This window comes from Hyperolius riggenbachi, chromosome 2, assembly GCF_040937935.1.
Source record: "Hyperolius riggenbachi isolate aHypRig1 chromosome 2, aHypRig1.pri, whole genome shotgun sequence".
NCBI lineage: Eukaryota > Metazoa > Chordata > Amphibia > Anura > Hyperoliidae > Hyperolius > Hyperolius riggenbachi.
Genome location: NC_090647.1, coordinates 21,100,706 through 21,124,776, shown reverse-complemented (window position 1 = coordinate 21,124,776; position 24,071 = coordinate 21,100,706). Strand labels below are relative to the sequence as shown.

Here is a 24,071-nt window from a genome sequence, read left to right as displayed (position 1 = left end):
GCAGCAGAAGCGACAACCCCCCCCAAAGCATAGAGAGCTGAATGGGTAGGCTGGATGGCAAGTTCCATGCAGCCCATCCATCTAGCTGTCTATGCTCCAGAGTCAGTGTAGTCAGTGTGGCTCCAGTAGGGAGAGTGCAAATTCAAAAACTCATGACAGGAGCCTCTAGACTCGTGCCTTGTGTACGTATTGCTAATGCCTTGGACATCAGGGACCTTTTCTCCAGTATCGAGACCATGAGTTCCCAAACTCATGACAGGAGCCTTTAGACTCGTGCCTTGTGTACATATTTTTAATGCCCTGGACATCATAGACCTTTCCCCCAGTATGGAGAGCACGAGTTCACAAACCCATGACCGGAGCCTCTAGACTCGTGCCTTGTGTACGTATTGCTAAATCCCTGGACATCAGGGACCTTTCCTCTGCTCATTATATATGAATAAATCACATATTGTCACACTTGCCATCCTCACCCAAGAGAGAATTCAGCTTGCGCTGTAAGAGGAGACCGTCCTTGAGCAGTGGTTGGGTTGTCTAACTGTAAGTTTGATATCACAACTGGTACAGCCCTCGTGTGTTGGCATCAGTGTATGCTAATAAAGATGTGTATAAACTAGGAATAAATTATTCATGATTTTTTTTTTTATTAAAACAATAACAGAAAATTTTCATACAAGAATCAATTGCCAACACGGCTCAGCATTCTTGTATTTTTACATTTTTCACAACAGAGGTCCTTTCAGATTCCAAGGCCACTTGGGACAAATTTTGTGGTCCAACCATGGAAAGCCACAACAGTGCTCTGCTCTCCCATGTTAAAGTCCTATTTCAAATTGTGCCACAAAGGCCAGACCAGTTCAATCAGTCTTTGTCTTTTTCCATCAGCCTGTCCTGAGAGTCATAGTCTCGTGATTTCCACATCCAGGCTCAGGGAGAACCCAGACTGGTGACTGTAGTGTAGTTGAATTTACTGAAAGAAGCCCCTCTGGGGCCAACATCCTCTTTTGTTTCACGAAAACGTTGGCAGGGCTTGATGCACCCAGCCAGAGTCCCCATAAAGGCTTTACGAAAACGTTGGTTCATGAAGCAGTAGATGATGGGGTTGACACAGGTGGAGGTGTAGGACAAGAGGTGGATGAAGGAGATGGGGGCTCCTGTCAGAATATCGTATGCAGAATCTTCATCAAAGGCTTTCCAGGTGTTGGCAACATAGACAGGCATCCAACAGATGAAGAACACGACCACGATAACGATCAGCATGCGGATGACCCGCTTCTTGGCCTTGAGCTTGGCTTCTAAGTTGCTGACTCGGGCTTGGCTTATCTTGCTGCGGGTGCTGGAGGTCAGCGTGGTCATCTCTATGGTACTCCGGCGCTTGTTGACTTGGATGTAGCAGCCATCATTTTCGTCACAGTTGGTGTCTGAGGTTGTAGCAGCCTTGCTTACTCCATTTTTATAGACTACGGGTAAAAGAAGCAAATAATCATTTATAAACACTGAAATAATTTATTTGATACAACATTTCAGACACTTCAGTATCATCTCCAGCAAAGCACAAAAGAAAAAGGAATATTGTTTGGAAATAAGGATGGAATCAACAAAATATGAGATATAAGAGATTCAACTTTCAGCACCACTAAGCCCAGGCAGTAGCAGTGATGGTGAAGGTACATAGACCTCTTTGAGTGTTAACAGTGCCAGAATTATGAATGGTGTCTATACACTGCGAGATGGGAGGTACATGTAAAATGGGAAGGTCCTAACAGTGCTACAATAAATTATCTATAATTTTTACCCATGTATGTTAGTGTTGGCACAAGGACTACTAGAAATCTATGGGTCCTATAGGAATATTTTGATGGAGTCTTCCATTCCATCTCCTCCACCCTGGCAACAGGGCACCAGACCACTTGGTAAGTCTTCAATGGATATTTCCAGGTTCCTGCTTCCACACACTGTCCACAACTTCTCACACCACTCCGTCCTTCAGTACAACCACGACTCATGTTAGTACCATAATCTCAGGCCGGGGAGGAGGCCAAGTGGAAGTCCAAGTATCCTCATAAAAACTAAACTTTGGAATGAAGAGCTGAAGCTCACTTCCCCAGTAAAGTTTACTCTGGTTGTTAGTTTTCTTTTCTTTGAATGGTTATATTGTCCTCCTGTAACGATTGGTGTCAGCACACAGATAGAATCTGATTATTGGTGGACTGCAGTATCACCAAGAATGCAGATATATACCCGATTATTGATGATCTGCAGTATCACCGATAATCAGATATATTGCTAACCTCTGGACACCTAAGGTATGTGAGTGTTTGGTGTAACAGTAATACTTTGAGTAATGCACCTGTTGAGCAGGTGATAAGAAGCAGCCTGGAATACTGCTTATGCTGACAGAGGAACCTTCCAACAGCCTGAGAATCTCCAAGGGGTGGAGTCAGGCTGAAGGTAGGAGGAACCTGCACAGGAGCGACACCTGAAGGATGGATGTCACTAGCAGGTCAGGAGACTATCTCTTAAGGGAGAGAGATAGTTCCCAAGGAAGAAACAGATATCAAACAATGCCTAGTCTTGGTGTGAGGTCCGTGGTCTCTACACCCAGGAACTAGTCTGATGCATAACATAAATGATAATACAATTCCCTAGTCTTGGGTGTGAGTTCCGTGATCATCAACACCCTGGAACTAGTCTGGAATATCACATAAATGATAACACAATTCCCTAGTCTTGGGTGTGAGTTCCGTTATCATCAACACCTTGGAACTAGTCTGGAATATAACATAAATGATAAACACAATTCCCTAGTCTTGGGTGTGAGTTCCGTGATCATCAACACCCTGGAACTGGTCTAACAAATAACAACAGTACAAGGTAATCTGGCTCAGTGTGAATTCCCAAGTCCTCTTGGTTCAAACACACTGTAAGGATCGGACTATGGTCTGAATGCTTCCACAAAGTGTTTGCAATGACAGACAACCAGTAACTGACAAGCAGCAGAATATATAGTAGCTGGACTCTGCCACCCCGCCCGAGCCACTCAGCCAATCATGAGTCCTGCAGGAATCAGCTGATCTTCCTGATCAGCTGACACTTCCCCTGCTGGTATAAAGGTCCTGAGTTCAGGCCCGCGCGCACGTAGCTCTCCATCTGCCTATGTGCACTAACAGACCCAGCCACACCAAGCGCACGCCGCTGCATGCCAACTGCCGCATTGGACGCGGAAACGTCCGCTTTGCTGTCAGGACATGCGGCAGCCTCTCCGCATTCCACCATACTACCAGACGCGTGTCCAAGCGTGCAAACCGCCGCGCTGGACGCGGAGTCAGCCGCCTTGCTCTTGACACACGCGGCGGCTTTTCCGCGTTCTCACACACCTCCAGTGTCACTATCACTTTCCTTCTGATTTCAAAAATAGCATGTTCCAAGATGTCCCCCAGTCCTAGTACTTTATTATTTAACACTGGGGGCGGGGATTTCAAGACCGTATGTGAAATATGGACCCTGGGAGTAAGAAAAGAACACTTTATTTTGTGTGATTTTATATACTGTGGCAACTAATTACCGGTAGTACTGTAATTTATAATGTAGGTACTCTTTAAGGTAAGTTCATGGGGTGACTTTGATGGGCAGGGCAACCACTCACCAAAGTAAAGGTTTGGGAAAAGATGGACATCCCTGCGTGGAGACTGGAGACAGTCACTATAGACTTTGTTAGTAGACCTGGAGACAAGATACCTGGACACAAGGAAGAGGAGCAGTGGGGACTGGAGGGAACCTTCATGGGAAGCTAAGCATCATCTTTTCTCCTCACAGTCACCAGATCTGTGGCAGTGGTGATGGAACATTTTCTATCCTTCCTTCCTTGACCGCACCTGCAATTCTAGAGAACCTTAGCATTTAATATAATGTGGAAGATGGGAAGTTTATTTGGGTAGAAGCAGTTTCTACCATCAGGTCCTGTGAGTTTTGGTGTTATGTTGCTTGGCTGCGCCTGGCACTGCCAGTAATCATACTCCTTTATCAATTGCAGTAGACATCCTGCTTTTAAGGATTCTTGAATAACACCATAGGCTACACAGGAAGTCTGCCATACTCGCATGGCTTATCACGTGTTTGCAAATCTGTGCAATGGCTCAGACACATGAGCCAAAATTTACTCCGATCAAAATGACTGAATTGTCCATTAACCAGAATTCTCCTGCAGACTGATTTGAAAAGTCCAATGAATTATTTTTTTTTTTGTATTGGTTGCGGAATCATTAGATGTGCTGGTAAATTTCAATCAACCCTTTCCATCCATGCCTCGCTATGTGCATGTGTATACGGCCAACTGATGTTTATGGGAACCCATGGGACCATGCTTGGATCAAAAGACTGGTAAAAAGAGCCTTCATGCCAGTATGTATGATGTTTTGGCACTTCTGACCAACCCATATCTGATCCAGAATCAATAAGAATAAACTACCATATTTTTTCGGCGTATAAGATGCTTCGGAAAATAAGACGCACCTAGGTTTAAATGACAAAAACCAGGGAAAAAATATATGCTAAGCCTGGTGCGTCCATGGTGCAGAAGTATCTTGTGGAGCTTCTCCCCAGTTATTCTGTCCTCCTGTGTCCCCCATGTGTCCCCATGTGTCTCCTTCTGTCCCCAGTGATGACGTGATCAGCAGAAACCGTCGCAGTGAAGGAGAGCAGAGGTCTGATCACCACAGGATCCATGGATAAGGTGATCCAAGCTGCTGATACTGATAATTATACTCGAGGGCAGAGGAGACTATACGGGGGGGGGGGGGGGGGCGGGAGACACAAAGGGGGACAATGCCGGCCAGGGAGTCCCCGACATCATGGGGGGTTGGGGTTTGTATCGTAGCATTCATAAGTCGGGGACACCCTGTATTTGGCATATAAGACGCACTGGGCTTGATTTACAAAACGGTGCTAACTTTAGCACTGGCCCTTAGCACGTCTAAACTCAGTTGAAATGTGAGAAGTAGTGATCGTGCGCAAAGTACCGCGCACAAAGTTTTGAGCGCGCACTGCACAGAGCACAGGGCGCTCCGCGCGAAGTGCCCACTAAAGCTTATAGGACTTAGCGCGCGCATAGGACTTTACGCGCGCAAAACTTTGCGCGCGGTACTTAGCGCACGATCTGATTGAGAAAACTGGTGCTAACCTACTTAGCACCCTGGTTAGCGCGCCTTAAGACTTTAGACGTGCTAAGTAGGTTAGCACCTCTTAGTAAATCAAGCCCTCTGTCTTTTTCTCCAAATTTTTGGGGGAGAAAAAAGTGTGTCTTATATGAAGAAAAATACGGTAATTTCCTCAAAGGCTGCCTGTGAGTCAGATCACATGTACCAGTCCAAAAAAGGACCGTGTTTTTTTTTTTTTTGGGGGGGGGGGGGGGGGGGGGTTAAATGACAACCAAAACCATTGCAAAAATGCTGTGGGTGATCCATAAAGGGGAACTGAAGAGAGAGGTATATGGAGGCTGCCATGTTTATTTCCTTTTAAGCAATACCAGTTGCCTGGCAGCCCTGCTGATCCTCTGCCTCTAATACTATTAGCCATAGCCCCTGAACAAGCATGCAGCAGATCAGGTGTTTTAGACTTTAAAGTCAGATCTGACAAGACTAGCTGCATGCTTGTTTCTGGTGTTTTTCAGATACTACTGCAGAGAGATAGACCAGCAGGGCTGCCAGGCAACTGGTATTGATTAAAAGGAAATAAATATGGCAGCCTCCGTATACCTCTTACTTCAGTTCCTCTTTAAGTTCTCTTTCATGTGTATTTGCAATATCCTAAAATACCTTCTCTGATTCTCATCATGAGATTAGGTTAAAAGCATGCTAAAAAATGTGCTTTTTTATTTTTGCTTTGGATTTTGCTGCTGTACATACAGCAAAGCTGATCTCCAAAGAGGAGGTGTGTGACAGACTTCTGGGAAATGTCCAACATGTTTTATTATTGTAATATGTGTCTTGAAGTGAGAAATATATAGAGGCTGACATATTTATTTCCTTTTAAACAATACCTGTTCCCTGACCATCCTGCTGATTTATTTGGCTGCAGTAGTGTCTGAATCACACCAGAAACAAACGTGCAGCTAATCTTGTCTGATCTGACAATAATGTCAGAAACACTTGATCTGCTGCATGCTTGTTCAGGGTCTATGGCTAAAAGCATAAGAGGCAGAGGATCAGCAGGATAGCCAGGTAATCTGCATCGTTTAAAAGGAAGTAAATATGGCAGCCTCCGTATCCCTCTCACTTTAATGACACTAGAGTGGGGCCAAGGGATAAAGCGGCAGTTTGCTTTTCTCCCAGGCTTATTGTATATTTGCAAATACATAAAACCCATGCCTGTGCTTTCAGCGATAATTAGAGAGAGGAATTGTGGCAGACTTGCTATCAGGCTTTCTAAACTCTAGTCTACAGATGGGCCACTAAAGCCATCACCCCGACATCTGAAGGCCTCAATACAGGACTAAGATGAAATTCATTTAACATTTGCTTAGAAACATATCGCTGATTATAATATAGTAGGAGTAAATAGAAAAACATAAGTTATGAAGCTTGAAACTGTACCCCTAATTATGGTAATATTATGGTACTCCACCCATTCCATGAGAATATATCCGTGCAGCATGCCTCCCTCTACAGAGTTTGGAGGTGAGTATTATAGTTATCTACACTGCTGTTGTGAAGGTCCATTTCCCTTTGCCAATATGCCACCATTCCCTCCTCCAGTTAGTAGTGGCAATAAGAAGATGACCATGTGCCAATGAACTGAGGAGAAGCTGGTGAGTGGACATCGGAATGAAGAGGAATCTCAGAGCAGCAGCACATGGAATTATAAAACTTCTCAAAACACTTCTTTGGGCACTCTGCATGATATTCATTCTATGAAATGGGCTGTTACTATTTAGGCATGGACTGCACAAAGGTTCATCTCGCACGTGGCTCAAAAGGAATGCCTGCTCTATGTACAGAATGAAGGTCTGTGACCTGGCCATGGGAGGAGAGAAGACCCAAAATCCAGAAAATGGGTAAAGGAAAGTCATGCAGAAGTTGTGGTTTAAGGGGGCTTATAGGTGGTGCAGGAGGACACGCTGTGTTCCCCCCATGTGACACATTCTACCAAAAGCATCCCAGGTCTACAGATGAGGAAAGCAGAACAGAACCATAGAGAGTGGACAAAAGAGGAGAACCAAGAGGAAGGTCTTGTGGCACCCTGTAAGAGCTTTAGGAGTTCACGTTTTCTATTTTCATTCGCAACATATCCAAAGGCTGCATTTTGAGATATGAGATGTGATATAGGTAGGGTTACCTTTGGCCTCCTTGTTCTCCTTGTTCAGGTCCATCTCAAACTGGATCCCTCTGTAGAGCTCATGAGAGATGAGTCCATAGGCCACAATCATGACCACTCCAGGGATGAAGAAAAGCATAGTCAGCAGGATGACATACCTAGAGATGATCAGAAATACCCATTATTTCCCTCTAGAGGATGGAGGAGGCCAGTAGCCCAGGCAAGAAACCAGAACAAAGACCCATGTTATATTCATATCTCAATCTTCATATCAAGGCAAACAATCAATATCTGATATCAGTTTATCATAGCTGTGCACACTCAATATTACATCAATAATATACCAGAAGACAGCACGTCTGTTGTAATGTATCATTGCCCAATGCCACCACTAGAATTTAGTGCTCACGCTTGAAGAAAGCTATGGTAAGCATTACCCTAGTTCCACCTCTTCCTCTGAACCTCTACCTGCTCTCCTCTTCCCCCTACATCTACCTGCTCTCCTCTTCCTCTCCACCTCTACCTACTCTCCTCTTCCCCCTACATCTACCTGCTCTCCTCTCCTCCCTATATGTACCTGATCTACTTGTTGTGGTTGGTGGTGTCTTCCGCCTATTGCACTGGCCATTGTTTTTAGTAGGGTGGGACATCTGGGGTGGGTTTGTTGGGGAAGGTGGTCCCTTTTCTGTACATGTGCAGTGTTTAATTTGATCAGTAAATTTTGTAATTTTGAATTCTTCTATATTTTTGTTTGTACAGTTTCTACACTATCCTTGATGACTTTGACAGAGGATATTACAATAGAAGAGGCATGTAGTCAGGCAAGTTGCCTCTATAAAGTCACCAGCGCCAGATGGTTTGACAGCTGAGATTAACATGTATTTCCAATCTTGGCCTCTTGCTTGGTAAAGCATCTAATAGCTTCTGTATTTTGTAGCTCGCAGCTACCATGAGACACTCGAGAGTAATTCTCCTGTCAACAGGGAAGGACCCATCTGGTGTTGACAATCAGATCAATGTCAACAAAGATTTTGGCTAAAACAATGTTTTGATGATTGTCACATGTGGCGGCTTTCCTGCAATCTGCACTATTTAATTCAGGGTAGCTTTTACCTTTTCAGAGGTTTTTGATGTCTGGGATTCATCGGAAGAGAGCTGGACTCGAGGTTGGTGAAAGCTCTAGCATTAGATCAAGCCACGGCACATTGGAAATTTGCCAACGCTTAAGTGAATTGCTGGCACAAATGAAAGTTGTTACATAGTTAGGTGGGTTGAAATAAGACATACGTTCATCGTGTTCCACCACCAAACACGATACAACACTGTCCTGCACCCTTACATATCTCAATGATCCATAGGAAGGTGAAAACCCCTACAAGGCTTAAACCAATCAGCCCTAAAAGGGGAAAATGTCTTTCCTTCCCGACTCCAGGTGGCAATCGGCTAAATTCCTTGGATCAACACCACTGGGAATCTTCCCCAGGAACATCTATTCTTACAGATATTATTGGGGAACAGAATGAACATCATCAACAGGAATAGCACATGTTGGGGAGAGGGTAGCCCAAGTAGCTACAACAGCTTAGATATGACCCTAGTGCTGCAAGTCGAGAGTGCTAACCACTACTCTGCCATGGCACCCTACGGCACGGTAAGTATAGCAGCAGCTGATATTCTCATGCAAGTAAGTATAGCAGCAGCAATTTTCATGCAGGTAAATAAACCAAGTTATTCTCATACAAGTATAGCAGTAGTATATTTTCTTTGAGGAAAAGAAATTAGGAAATTACATTAGGAAATCTCACCATGCTTGCTGCAACTGGTCATTGGGCCACTGGAGGCGACACTGGTAGCCCTCAATCATCATCATCCTAAATGTGACCAGCTTATTATAGACCAGGTAAGGGATCATGATGAAGATGGAGAGGATCCAGGAGGCAGTTATCACCTTGTATGCGTGGGAGCGAGTCTGCCACACCCGGGACTGCAGGGGGTTGCAGATGGCGCTGTAACGTTCTATGGCAATGGCCACCAGGTTAAAGGTGGAGACGCTGACCGAGATTCCTATATAAAGAAGACACAGGAGACAGTAAATGTCTTGGCGATCACTGCGCTTACCGAGATATGGTGCCCACAGGCTGCCACTTATCTGCCGAAACTGCCACATTTACCTCAGATTAGCCAAAAGTTTAATGGAGCTCCAAAGAGGTCTACAAACCTAACAACTGCACTTTTTTAATTGTTTCTGTGTGTAAATGATTATAAAATAAGAGGGCAACTTCAATAGCAAAAATATCAAACATTGACTTTGTCAGCCAACACCCCTAAAAAGCTAGATCATTCATTTAATTTTTCACCATTACAGTTTTATAGTAGACTATCTCCGATGTCAAATGTTGGGAGACTTCCTGTGCAGCCTAGTGTTGGGAGACCTCCTGTGCAGCCTAGTGTTGGGAGACTTCCTGTGCAGCCTAGTGTTGGGAGACATCCTGTGCAGCCTAGTGTTGGGAGACTTCCTGAGTAGCCTAGTGTTGAGAGATTGTCTGTGCAGCCTAGTGTTTGGAGGACTTCCTGTGCAGACTAGTGTTGGGAAACTTCCAGTGCAGTATAGTGTTGGGACACTTCCTGAGTAGCCTAGTGTTGGGAGACTTCCTGAGTAGCCTAGTGTTGAAAGATTTTCTATACAGCCTAGTGTTGAGAGTACTTCCTGTGCAGCCCAGTGTTGGGAGACTTGCTGTGCAGCCTAGTGTTGGGAGGACTTCCTGTGCAGCCTAGTGTTGGGAGGACTTCCTGTGCAGCCCAGTGTTGGGAGACTTGCTGGCTGTGCAGCCTAGTGTTGGGAGGCCTCCCTGTGCAGCCTAGTGTTGGGACACTTCCTGTGCAGCCTAGTGTTGGGACACTTCCTGTGCAGCCTAGTGTTGGGACACTTCCTGTGCAGCCTAGTGTTGGGACACTTCCTGTGCAGCCTAGTGTTGGGACGCTTCCTGTGCAGCCTAGTGTTGGGACGCTTCCTGTGCAGCCTAGTGTTGGGAAGCTTCCTGTGCAGCCTAGTGTTGGTAAACTTCCTGTGCAGCCTAGTGTTGGAAGACTTCCTGTGCAACCTAATGTAGGAAGATGCCTTGTGCAGTCTAGTATTGGGAGACTTCTTCTGTCTTGTAGTGTTGGGACACTTCCTTTGCATTCCAGTTTTGGGAGACTTCCTGTAAAGGTTGGTGTTGGAGACTTCCAGTGCTGCTATCACTAATGGCTGAACAGTTCAAATAGAACTTTTTGCCATTGACCGCCTCCTGCGACCACTCTCAGGTCACAGAGGTATTGACGTAATGCACAGGTGTTGGCTGGCGGAACTCGTCCTTGAGCGTGCGCCCGTGACCTGGAACGTGCTTGGCTATGGGCATGCAATCCAGGATGCATGCTGCCAGCTAGCTATCTCTCCACAACAGTCCCTCCCATTCATAATGCAAGATAAGCTGGAAAGTCCAGTTGTGAAAGTAAAACTTATAGGAGAGACAGAAAAAACATTTTCTGTATAGAATTCTTCGTTTTTCGGTACACTTTGTCTATAATGATAGGTGGAAATGGCAGACATCTCTCAGGTTTGACAAGGAGTGCTCACCCATAAAGTAGGCAGCCAACTTGCAGATAACCTCTCCAAAGATGAAGTTGCCCATGAGGTTGGGGATGAAGGTGAAGGGCATAAACAGGAGGGCCATGATGTCTCTGACAGCCAGTGAGAGAAGAAAGGAGTTGCTGATGGTCCGTAGGTGTTTGTTCATCACCAGGACAATGATGATGAGGGTATTTCCGAAGACTCCGAGGATGAAGATGATGCAGTAGAGGAGGATCCTCACCCATATCAGGTCTGAAATGATAGAATATTTTAATCACTACTAAAGACCCTATCATAAGGTAAAAGGCTTTCCAGTAACATCCATTGGACATTCCTAAACCGGACTTGGCATCCTCAGGCCTCCTGGACATTAATTATACTCTACTAAAGCTCCTACAGCTATTAGAGAACAGGACAACTCACATCTCCTTTAATTACAACTCACACTTGACATCATAACAAAGCCGATTAAACTTAGAGGGAGAAGTTTGGAATACAACAGACCTGAAAGAAAACTTGTGAGAATCCAGGATGAAAAAAAAAGTATCAAACTATCAACCACAAGGTGGACCTCGTGGGAAACCACTGACAGTCACAGTAACATCGAATAAGCTTTTCCAATTTCCCTAGACTAGTGGCCAAGAATTACTTTAAAGGCTCGTACATGTGCAACTTTTCTGCCTAACTATCATCCAAACTTGGGCTGTTGGACGATAGTTGGCTGAGCGAACATGTGACTAATGACTAGACAAATGTCCGATAACAGGCAGTTAGCCCGATCCAACAGGCAGTACGACTGTTGGGCTGATATTGTGCAGTTGGCCACGTGTGTACGAGTTGTTTGAACGATTTGTACTTGTTTTGAATGCGGCCGTATCATGCAGTCCGTCGTTCGCTTGTCTGAGTTGATCGTTCAGTAGGTTACCTCGGGAGTGCGAAACCTCTGGATCCTAATGAGGCTTACCCTGTTCTCTCCTGCAGCCCTGATCCAGCGCTGGCAGCCCCTGAATGTGGGCTGCAGGATCATAACAATCCTGTGAGAGCCTAGCGCAGGCGCACTAGGGGCTTTCGTTCAGGCTCAGGCGGAAATCGCCGAGCCGGACACCTCGAAGCTGCACAGTAGAACGGATCTGATTGGGCTCGGGTATTTCCGCTTGAGCCCGAAAGCCGCAAGTGCGCCTGTGTTAGGCTCTCCCAGGTTTGTTATGATCCCGGATAGTGTTGCTCCGATACCCCCAATCATGAATTCGAGTAAATCTGGCCACGGCAGAATTGAAATCCGGATATGTTATGATCATGATCTGGATTTGAATCCGAGCTCCGGATTCGACTCTGATTTTAGTTGTGATTACATGTAGAATCTGTGATCACGGATTTGACTTTAACGTTAATAGCAAAACCCCCAATACATGCTACAATCGCCAAAACTGCATGGATTATAAAGGTGATCAGTGGCTACAACATAAATTTCTTTTTTTTCAAAAAGACCTAATAGTTTTTGAGAAAATCGATTTTAAAGTTTAAAATGAGAAAAGTATTCGTGATTAAAAACCGCCAAAATCCTCCGACTTTAGCGGTTAATAGCAAAGCCCCTTACTTGCTAGAAACACCAAATTTGCAGGTTATGTTAATCGACGATCACGCACACAATCACGAGTGCTTTCAGACTGAATCTGTGATCGAGAGGCGATCACGATGTCGGATAGTGAAAAAATGCTTGCGAATCACTGAGCATCACTGATCCTGATCATCCCTGTTTGGGGGTTCCAGTGCTGGTTCTGGGCTGCAGGGGAGGCCAGAATAATAAGCCTCATTAGGATCCAGTGGCTTTCCGCTCCTAAAGAAAATTACCCCCCAGGGACTTTTTTTTTTAACAGGTTTAAAAGCACTTTAAAGCGGTATTGTCACCATGAAAATCAAATTTTAACAGGAACTGGTCTGAGTGTATTAAGTGATAAAAATGCTAATCCTGCATTCAAAACTTTCAAAACTTTTTCTGCTGTTATGGTTTGGAGTTATAACATACCTTAAGAGCACTGACCCTTTAGTAGTCAGTGCCAAACAGTTGCATGCTGGGGGTTCTTTTTATCTATAATATATTCATCCTTCCCTTTATTTCCCTGCCTAGCTGAAACATGATCCTCTGCTCACTTGTGTTTACAAGTAAGGCTGAGGTGACTCAGTGATTGGAGGAGAAAAGGAAAAAAAAGTTAAGGGAAGAAATGACATCAGTATTTAGCCTCAGCTTTGGGCAAAAGACATGGCCCCCACCAGGAACAGAATTCTCTTCATTTACTATATAAAAATCACCAAAATCAAAACATGGACAGTACAATACATCTGTTATGTAAGTAGATCAAGTATTTATTTACTTCTATAGGTGTTTTTTTCCCCCTGGCATAGTATGACTGATCCTCCTGCTTTAACACTTTAAAAGCACATTGAAAACAACAACAAAAACTACTATATGTCCAAGCCCAGAGTTGTTCAAAAGTAAACCATTTATTCACGTTTCACTATGACACAGCACTCAACTTACAAGTTCAGCTAACGGTCTCCTGAAACGTAACCTGTTTGAAAGTAGGGACCGCCTGTACTGACTAAAATATAGGCAGTTGGTCTCTGCATAGCACATTCCAAAATGCACCACACACCTCTGATGCGGAGCAGCTCCTGACCTTAGATGAGACCACAGTGGGTGGAGAATGCGGGCGTATTCACCCCCACCCCCCTCTTCACCCAGTGGGTCAGTACAAATGACCTCTCTGGTGCCACTGGCCTTTATTCAATTCACTTTTTCTTCTAAGTTTCTCCTAGGAGATGATTTTTCATCTTCCGTGTATCAAAAAGTAGGTGAAAAAGTACTGTCAAAAGTATTTTCTTGGTTGCTGGTGGATGAAACTGCATTTTATTGATAAGCAGGGCCGGTTCTAGACTGTTTGCTGCCTGAGGCAAACCTGTGAGGATGCCCAACCCCTCCCCCCCCCCCCCCCCGCCCGATTTGGAATGATCGTACAGCACCTGAAAATTTTTACCCTCAGTATAGGTAGGTGGCCAGGTACAAGTTCACCCTGTATACCTGGGTAGCCAGTATAGTTGCCCCAGTATAGGTAGCTAGTATAGTTGCCCCCAGTATAGGTAGCCAATATTGTTGCCCCTGTATGAGAAGCCAGAATATTTGCTCCCAATATAGGTAGTATATTTGCCCCAGTATAGGTAGATAGTATAGTTGCCCCAAGGTAGTGTAGTTGCCCCAGTATAGATAGTATAGTTGCACAGGTATAAGTATTATAGTTGCCCCCCAGTAGAGGTAGTATAGTTGCCCCAGTAGTATAGGTAGCTAGTATAGTTGCCTCAGTATAGATAGTATAGTTGCCCCGTATAGGGAGTATAGTTGCTCCAGTATAGGGAGTATAGTTGCCCCAGTATAGGGAGTATAGTTGCCCCAGTATAGCTAGTATAGTTTCCCCAGTATAGTGGCCCCAGCATAGGGAGCATAGTTGCCCCAGTATAAGTAGTATAGTTGCACCCAGTACAGGTAGTATAGTTGCCCCAGCATAGGGAGTAAAGTTGCTCCAGTATAGGGAGTATAGTTGCCCCAGTATAGCTAGTATAGTTTCCCCAGTATAGGTAGTATAGTTGCCCCAGTATAGCTAGTATAGTTTCCCCAGTATAGTGGCCCCAGCATAGGGAGCATAGTTGCCCCAGTATAAGTAGTATAGTTGCACCCAGTACAGGTAGTATAGTTGCCCCAGTATAGCTAGTATAGTTGCCCCAGTATAGGTATTATAGTTGCCCCCCCAGTACAGATAGTATAGTTGCCCCAGTAGTTTAGGTAGTTAGTATAGTTGCCCCAGTATAGGGAGTATAGTTGCCCCAGTATAGGTAGTATAATTACCCCAGTATAGCTAGTATAGTTGCCCCCCAGTACAGGTAGTATAGTAGCCCCAGTAGTATAGGTAGCTAGTATAGTTGTCCCATTATAGGTAGTATAGTTGCCCCCAGTACAAGAAGTATCATTGCCCCAGTAGTTTAGGTAGCTAGTATAGTTGCCCCAGTATAGGTAGTATAGTTGCCACCAGTGCTTGCTAACCACCCCCCCCCCCCCCCACCCCACCCTACCTGCGGCCACCGATCGCATTACCTTCTCAGCAACCGCTTCCTCTAAAGTCCTCATCTTCATCATGCCGCTACACTGCAGACCTCATATAATAATAATAATAATCCAAACATTTGTATAGCGCTTTTCTCCTGTCAGACTCAAAGCGCTCAAGAGCTGCAGCCACTGGGACGCGCTCAGGAGGCCACCCTGCAGTGTTAGGGAGTCTTGCCTTGAACTCCTTACTGAATAGATACTTGACCTAGCCAGGATTCGAACCCTGGTCTCCCATGTCAAAGGCAGAACCCTTAACCAGTACACTATCCAGCCACCACATCAGAGTGACCCGCCGCACGTGTGACAGGACAGCGGCTCCCATAGCAGCGTATTACTTAATTTACATCCTGTACATGCGGTGGCGAGCGGCAGCATGAAGAAGATGGGGTCTTTAGAAGAAGAGGCAGCCGAGAAGGTGCCGCCTGACGCAAACTTAGGAGAAAAAAGGAATTGCATATGGCCCCCTCTTTAGCGTTTTCATAGCTGCTTTCTGCTCTCTTCCCACTGAAGACCCTCAGAACATCTGCAGCTCAGTAGATGTCAGTAGATGGTCATTTATAAAGACTGCAGTCTGCAGAAATGTTTTTGTTTCATTTTATTTCCCTTCTCTCTGTTTTATGTCAGGCTTTTGACTCTAAACATTGTACTGATGTGGATTCTGAATGGATCTGCTTAGAAGGACATTATAAGGAACGTCTGGGCTGGATTGAGGAACGGGCTATCTTATCTCACCTACTTCAGTTTGTGAGGAAGTGAGCTCGAATAAACCTACCGATAGGAAAGTGGGAAAGGGATTTTCTTTTCACAGAAGTGTTTGTTTATTGGCCGTGTGCCCGTCTGGCACTTAACATGTAAATTATGGTCCACTGGCCTGGAAAATACAAGATGTAATTGCATAGGAAGTTGCAGTCAATGATTCTTAAGGGGCCCATACACCTAACGATTTTCCCGCCAATATACAGCAGATTCGATCACTGTGAGCAGGTAATGTATGCAGGGGGGGGGGGGGGCGCAGCAGCAGCACCACCACAGAATGTTATCGGTTTCAGGCTGAAATCGATTCGCAATCTGTTTGCAGTAAAGTGGCCATACGATCCCTCTCTGATCAGATTCGATCAGAGAGGGATCTATCTGTTGGTCGAATCTAATGGCAAATCGATTAGTGTATGGCCACTCTGAATCATTTAAGGTTGCCGGTGGTGGACCACAAGGTCGTGTCCTGGGACCAGCACCCCATCATTTATTTGAAGAGAAATAGATGAGGTTCTAACAACAGAAAACATTTTAATTATATACAAAAGGAAAGGAAATTTGATGTAGTTTGCTCAGCCTCAGGGGCTTTGAACAACCGAGGGAAGCCTCATTACGATCCTGAAGCTTCCCTCTCTAGGGGCTCGTTTCCACTGTAGCGAATCCGCATGCAGACACTGCATGCGGATTCGCATAGGCAATACAAGTGGATTGTTTCCACTTGTGCGTCGTGCGGGTGCATTTTGGTGTGCGGGGGAAATCTGCACGGCAGAGCCGTCAGATTTCGCGTGCGGCAGGAATGTGGGCGAATCGCTCGCAATGCTTTTAATAGGGAAATCGCATGCGGCTTTGTCATGAGGTTTTCCCCGCGATTTCACGTGCAATTTCGCATGTAATGCTATTGAAATTTACACAGGCAGTGACATGGTTAAATTCGCCTGCTTCTTAGCCATGCGAAATCGCGGGGAAACCCGCATGCGGAAACGCATCCGCATGCGATTTCGTCTGCGGTGGAATCCAGGCGATTCCGCACTGCAACAGTGGAAACGAGCCCTAAGTAGTAAGTGTTAGATTTTTGAACCCAAAGCGCTTTAACCACTTCAGGACCACAGGCTTTACCCCCCTAAAGACCAGGCAATTTTTTGTGAAATAGGCCACTGCAGCTTTAAGGCCAAGCTGCAGGACCGCATGACACAGCACACCAGTGATCCCCCCTTCCTTTTCTCTCCACCAACAGAGCTTTCTTTTGGTGGGGTGGTCTGATCGCCTCCAAACCCCCCACCCCCAGCGTTTGTTTGTTTTGTTTTGTTTTTTGTTTAAATATTATTTGTATTTGTAAATACATTTCCTTATTTTTATTTTTTTTATTAATTTAATTATTAAACCCTCCCCCGCCAGCCAATCACTGTGTTCGGCTGTCATAGCTTCAGCCTATGACAGCTGATCACGCCGAGACTCTGGAGGGGACAGCCGTGTCACACGGCTGTCCCCAGTACAGCGCTGCTGTAGACTGCAACGCTTTGTACGGTAATTGGACGATAATTAGACGGCGATCGCTGCTGGGAGACTGAAGGCGGATCTCCTGTAAAACGAAACCCCGGGACTTTAACCCGATTGGCGTGATGCGGTTGGCAAGCAGTTAAAGAGAACCCGAGGTGGGGATATGGGGGGCAGATGGGACACAGACCCATGCTCTCCACATAATGACATGGTTCTGAGTTCCCACACCGCCGCTCTCTGCCCCCCCCCCCCCCCCCCCCACCGCCGGGCTATAGCCTCCCCAAGTTTAGTGACAAGATTTGTCACTAACTTGGAGGTAAATAGAGGAGAGAGGAATTCCCTGTTTAAACCGCCCACCAGGGGCGTTCCTGCAGGGATTCCTGAGCTGCCATTGGGCAACTCTCTCCCCTGGCCACGCCTCCTGCCACTCCGCCGCCTCCCAACACAGTCTCTCAGTGCAGCTACGTGACCCAGGGGTCAGCAAAGTGAAAGTGGGCTACTGCATCCAAAGAAAGCAGCGGTTTTTGCGGCTACCTGATCCGCATGGCCCCCACAGATCAAGTAGCCTAGTTTTTTTTTTGTATTTTGTGAACCCACCACAGGTTCTCTTTAAGGAGCGGGATTTTCAGCTGCAGAAGTTGTATCTGACACATAATCATGTAGGTCAGGCCTCTGTCTGTAGTTGGGCTTCAGTAATAAGTTTTGCAAATATAATACTGATTATACAACAAACTTGTAGCGCAGTTTTGAAAATAAACAATGAGGGTAATATTTCCCTCCTGATCACGTGTCATCCTCTCCTGTATGTAACGTGACACTGGATGGATCACGCTACAAGGAGACAGGAGACACCGTCACACCTACACGCTCGGGAAATGCCAAGGACACGCCAGGTGCTGTGACAGGCGGGGGAGACACTGTGCCCACCCCTCTCACCTACACAATCATATCTCTCAGGGGGGAGCCTCAGCAGAATGGCAAAATATCCATAGCAACAGGATGGGGGCAACAAGAGGAGATGAATATAAAAAATACAAGTCTTATCTGGCGCTGCAAATGTTAAAGTGAACCTTCAGACTAAAATTCTACTCAGCAGCAAAAGGCTTGGTGTTTCTTTAACAGTTTCACAGCATCAGAACTTTGCTTTTCTTACCCAAGCCTCATTTTTAGCTGCACAGAAGCTAAGCTCCGCCCCATCAAAGAAATCTGCCCAGGCATTTTTCCCCTGATGCTGTGCAAAGCATGATGGGATTTCTGATGTTGTTGTTCTCTTTGCCTAGCAACTGGGAGGGGTGATCAGGACACAGGACAGTTGGAACTGCGTCTCATGCTCCCTGTCACCTCATTTCAACCAAAAAGATGGCTGCCCTCATGAAATCAAACATTTGCCTGTTCTTTTAACTACTTGCCGTCCGGCTAACGCCAATGGGTGTGGCCACGGTGGCAGCCCCAGGACCGCCTAACGCTGATTGGCGTCAAGTCCTGGGGCTCTGATTTGCAGGAGATCGCGCGCAAGGAGCGCGCGCATCTCCTGCTCGGGGGGCGGAGCTCTGCCCCCCCTTCAGTCTCTGAGTGGCGATTGCTGCTCGGGAGACTGTTAGACGGCGTAATCGCCGTCTATTTACATAGTACAGCGCTGCGATCAGCAGCAACGCTGTACTGGGGACAGCCATGTGACACGACGGTCCCCCTGGAGGACAAGAGAGCGATCGGCTCTCATAGGCAGAAGCCTATGACAGCCGATTGCATGATTGGCTGGATGCAGGGAGGGAGAGGAATAACAAAGCAAAAAAAAATAAAAATCATATTTTGTTTAAAAAACGCACAGATAAATATTTATTAAAAAAATAACAACTTGGGGGCGATCAGACCCCAACCACAGAGAGCTCTCTTGGTGAGGGGAGAAGGGGGGGGGGGGGGGGGGGAATCACTCGTGTGCTGTGTTGTGCGGCCCTGCAGCTTGGCCTTAAAGTTGCAGTGGCCATTTTAGTTAAAATGTGCCTGGTCTTTAGGGGGGTTTACCACTGTGGCCCTAAATTGGTTAAAACAGTGAGGGTAAGAGATTATATTAATGATCTATTTTAATTAACATAACTAATGTAACTTAATGACAGTATGTTTGTTTAGGCTGGAGTTCCTCTTTAAAGAGGAATTGCAGTGAAAATAAAGGTGATCACACACTATACAATAAAATGATCCGATTTTACGTCAATTCGATAAATATGATCAGATTTCCCGAAAAAAAAACAATTTTTTTTTTACATTCGACTGAAAAATCCGATCGGATTTCCCGTTCGATCCGGAATGCCGGAAATTTTTCTTATATTTTTCTAAAGATGGTATGGTGTGTGTTAGATTGTCCATTTATTACTACACATACCCTAGCAATTTTGTTAGAGTTTCCAATCATTTTTATCATAATTGGGGAAAACTTGAACATAGGTGTGTGGTACATTGGTCATATTTTTGAAATGTTACAATCAGTCAGAAAAATCGATTGCAATTCTTAAATTGAACAGATATTTAAAAAAAATTGTATGGTGTGTGGCCACCTTTATATAATGAATAAAATTGCTTATTTTTATACATTATTAATTCATAAATCATGTAGTCAGTGTTTGCCCATTGTAAAATCTCTCCTCTCTCTGATTTACAATCTGAAATTTATCACAAGTGGTGACGACATCTTGACTGCTGGCAGCTGCAGCTCTGCTGAATGTTTGTTTCTGAGACTTCCGAATCCAGTAAAAAAATGACCTAGTCTCCCAGAATGCTCTGGGAAAGGATGGGGGAAGGGTGACATCACTGGGGGGAGGGGGCTACATAGCAATATGCAGCAATATATACTAATAGGAAGTGTTTCTGGTGCTGAAACCTGAATAATTTACTGCATTCTGCTTTATGTCACTTCAGTGACTCTTTAAAGGCCCGAGTCAGGTATGACCATTCTGATGCATGAACTGAATATTGTTCTAATATCCAGCAAAACTCAGGGTCCAGGGGCCTCACACAACTGTGGTACCGCATTTTTCAGACCATAAGATGCTCTGGACCATAAGATGCACCTAGGTTTAGAGGGAAAAAACAGGGGGAAATAACATATACTAAACTTGATGCGTCCATGGTTTAGGGACGTCTTGAGGATCTTCTCCCCTCAACCCTCCCCCAATTATTATTTTCCACTTGTACCTCTTTTTTCTCTGTCCTTCCTGTGTCCCTCCTTCGCCCACTTGTGACCTCCTGTGTCTTCTCTGTCCTCCTGTATCCTTCCCAGTCACTGCGTGTCTTCTTTTTCCTGTGTATCCTCTGTCCCTTTGTATCTCTTTTGTCCCATATCCTCCTGTGTCTCCTCTGTCCATCTGTGTCTCTTTTGTCCCATGTCCTCCCGTGTCTCCTCTGCCCCCTGTGTCTCCTTTGTCTCTTGCCCTTCTGTGTCTCCTCTGTCCCTGCGTCTCCTTTGTCCCTTGCCCTCCTGTGTCTCCTCTGTCCCACCTTTGTCTCTTGCCCTCTTGTGTCTCCTTTGTTCCGTGTCCTATTGTGTCACCTCTGTCCACCTGTGTCTCCTTTGTCTCTTGCCCTCCTGTGTCTCCTCTGTACCCCTGTCTTCTTTTTCCCTTGCCCTCCTGTGTCTCCTCTGTCCCTCTGTGTCTCCTTTGTCCTGTGTCCTCCTGTGTCTCCTCTGTCCCCCTGTGTCTCCTTTGTCCCGTGTCCTCCTGTGTCTCCTCTGTCCCCGTGTCTCCTTTGTCCCGTGTCCTCCTGTGTCTCCTCTGTCCCTCTGTGTCTCCTTTGTCCCGTGTCCTCCTGTGTCTCCTCTGTCTCCGTGTCTCCTTTGTCCCTTGCCCTCCTGTGTCTCCTCTGTCCCTCTGTGTCTCCTTTTTCCCATGTCCTCCTGTGTCTCCTCTTCCCCCTGTGTTTCCTTTGTTCCATGTCCTTCTGTATCTCCTCTGTCCCTCTGTGTCTCCTTTTTCCCATGTCCTCCTGTGTCTCCTCTTCCCTCTGTGTTTCCTTTGTCCCGTGTCCTCCCGTGTCTGCTCTTTCCCTCTGTGTTTCCTTTGTCCCATGTCCTTCTGTGTCTCCTCTGTCCCCGTGTCTCCTTTGTCTCTTGCCCTCCTGTGTCTCCGAGTCTTCTGTCCCTCTGTGTCTATTTTGTCCCATGTCCTCCTGTGTCTCCTCTGTCCCCCCCTTTGTCTCTTGCCCTCCTGTGTCTCCTCTGTCCCCCTGTGTCTCCTCTGTCCCATGTCCTCCTTTGTCCACCCTTTGTCTCTTGCCCTTCTGTGTCTCCTCTGTCCCTCTGTGTCTCCTCTGTACCCGTGTCTCCTCTGTCCTTTGCCCCCGTGTCCTCATCTGTCCCCTTGTGTCCACCTGTCTCTTTTTAAGTCAAGTTCTGTCCCCCTGTGTCGTCCTTTGTCCATTCGTCCTCTCCCACGTGTCCCCTCTGTCCCACTGTGTCCTCCTTTGCAAAAGAGGCCACAGGGGGACACCTTCGGACAATAAAGGTGCGTACACACGCACTACTATAACAAAAGAAACATACTCAGACAGAGGCGCTCAAGCTCATAATTGACCCACAACTGTGTTCTCCTACCTCAGATTGCCTGATGAAGCGGGATGTGTGCCCGTGAAACGCGTTGCATTATTTCTGGAGACCAATAAATATCTGTTTGTTATTGCGGCTTGCATTTAGCCTGGTCATTTTTGAGGGTAGTGGTTCCACCCACCCCCTCATTTTAAACGGTTTCTAATTTATTTTATCCTATTTTGGCGCCTCTATTTTTTACTCTACATATCTTGTCCACCCCAGGTGGAGGGGTGTATCCCCATCTTCTTGCTATAGAGAGCGACTTTTTATGCCTGAGTGGGGTCAGGTAGATAATTCTCCCCACCTGTCATTACAGTGGTCGCCTGCGTGGTGACCCACACTTGTGAGTATATTCTCATTCAAATTACTTTTTTCCATATTGGCGTAACATACTACACTAGATACGGCTCTCGGTCTTTGTTTCCTGTTTCTCAAGCATAACAAAAGAAAGGTCCGTCAGACCCTCCCGCTGGGTGGGCATTCCAGCGATAGTAGAGCGTGTATACAGTTTGTCCGCAGACTGATAAGGCTGTTTCTGAACGATCCACTGAGCGGATCGTTCAGAAACAGCCTCATCAGTCTGCCGGCAGACTGTATACACGCTCTACTATCGCTGGAATGCCCACCCAGCGGGAGGGTCTGACGGACCTTTCTTTTGTTATAGTAGTGCGTGTGTATGCACCTTAAGATGCAGGGACTTTTTCCACTGCCTCTTGTTGTCCAAAAACTACGGTGAATATCTAATAAACAACAGCACACATTCTTCTTTAACGCAGTCGCCAAAAGAGCGGCAGGGAAAGTTAGAGTTCCCATTTATCAAAGTGTTTTTTTTTTTTTTTTGTATGAATTCGGTAAACAGGAAATCGCCGCATTTGAAGATCAGTGCAATTAGACAACAAATGTTTATCTGCTCATCAGTCCATATAGAAAAGTTCTGGGAAATCCGGGGATCTCAGGAACAAAACAAGAAATAAACCATCGCCAAGCCCTGGGAATGTGCGTCTGGCTGGCATCGTACTCTAATTACAGCCGGAATTTGCAGCAGCAGCTATTTGTATGATAAGCTGGGAGCCACAGAGGGACCCCCTGAGTATTATTCTTCTCTTCATCCTGCTTATTTCATGTTCTGGTTTATTTTGTTTATTTGTGAGATTTTCTGTCCCTTCGTTCTCTGTTGGAGGTGCCATCTTTTATTTTACACTTAAAGTGGACCTGAACTCAGAACTTCCTCTCTGCTCTAAAAAATAAGCAACAGCATAATAACCTTTACAGAAAAACATGTCTGTTACAGCTGATACAAATCCTGCAATAAATCTGCAGTGTGTCTACTTCCTCCTTTCACGGAAGCAGACACATTAACATCCTGTGTTTACAAATTAGCTGCTCCGCCTTGGCAGAGGAGATTCCTGAGCTGACAAAGCTGAGAGATCAAACTACAGCTTGTGATTAGTCACAGATGTGGGGGAATTAGACAGGCGAAACTCTCTAAATTCATACGGGGTGCACATCTCTCTGTTTTCCTTCTGTCCTGTGCAAGAGTTTAGGTCCATTTTAATAAATGACTTAAAATCAGCTGAGGATTTATCCACAATATTAGAGTGAATAAGGAAACTGCACTGGACCCCAATGTGCTGTGTCCGCCAGATGGGCCACATCGCATGTTGGTGACTGGATTGGCAAAGGTGCAGGGACGGATCAAGACCAAGTTGGGCCTGGGGCAAGGTCAGGTTTTGGCGCCTAAACTGCCATTCATTTTGCCGCCTTTTTAAGAATTCAACAAACTGCGCCTGGGGCAAGATACCCGCTTGCCCCCCCCCCCCCCCCCCCTAGATCCGTCCCTACAAAGGTGCCATCCTCTATAATAAAACCTAAGGGTCCGTGCACTGTCCCTGTGTAGCGTTGTCTGTGCTGAACCATCGTGCACATGTGCGCACTGCGCAGCACGGACAACGCTACACAGGGATAGCGTGGGACCAGGGAGCCGAGCGGGCGGCCGTGCTTGCGGCGGGCGTGCGGTGGGTCAGCGGGCGGCCTGGTCTGCGGCGGGTGGGTGGCGTGCGCTGCGCTTTGACACTGCGGCGGGTAGAGGGGAGGTGAGAGGAGCGGTGGAAGGAGAGGTGAGGTGGGAGGAGATTCGACACAGACCTAGAGCCCGTTTTTAAACG

General features: G+C 46.0%; 1 protein-coding gene across 1 annotated transcript in view; it reads right to left on the bottom strand.

Annotated features, from left to right (window-relative positions):
* Positions 1 to 640: 640 nt before the first annotated feature.
* The window catches only part of LOC137542637 (cholecystokinin receptor-like), a 66,913-nt gene continuing 43,482 nt past the window's right edge, over positions 641 to 24,071 (bottom strand). Inside the window, exons 3-6 of the mRNA XM_068264624.1 lie at positions 10,928 to 11,173; positions 9,117 to 9,375; positions 7,333 to 7,469; positions 641 to 1,460 (exon numbers count right to left, since the gene is read on the bottom strand). Coding sequence (XP_068120725.1) covers positions 928 to 1,460; positions 7,333 to 7,469; positions 9,117 to 9,375; positions 10,928 to 11,173 — 1,175 coding nt within the window. The 3' untranslated portion in view covers positions 641 to 927. The remainder of the gene's footprint in view (positions 1,461 to 7,332; positions 7,470 to 9,116; positions 9,376 to 10,927; positions 11,174 to 24,071) is intronic.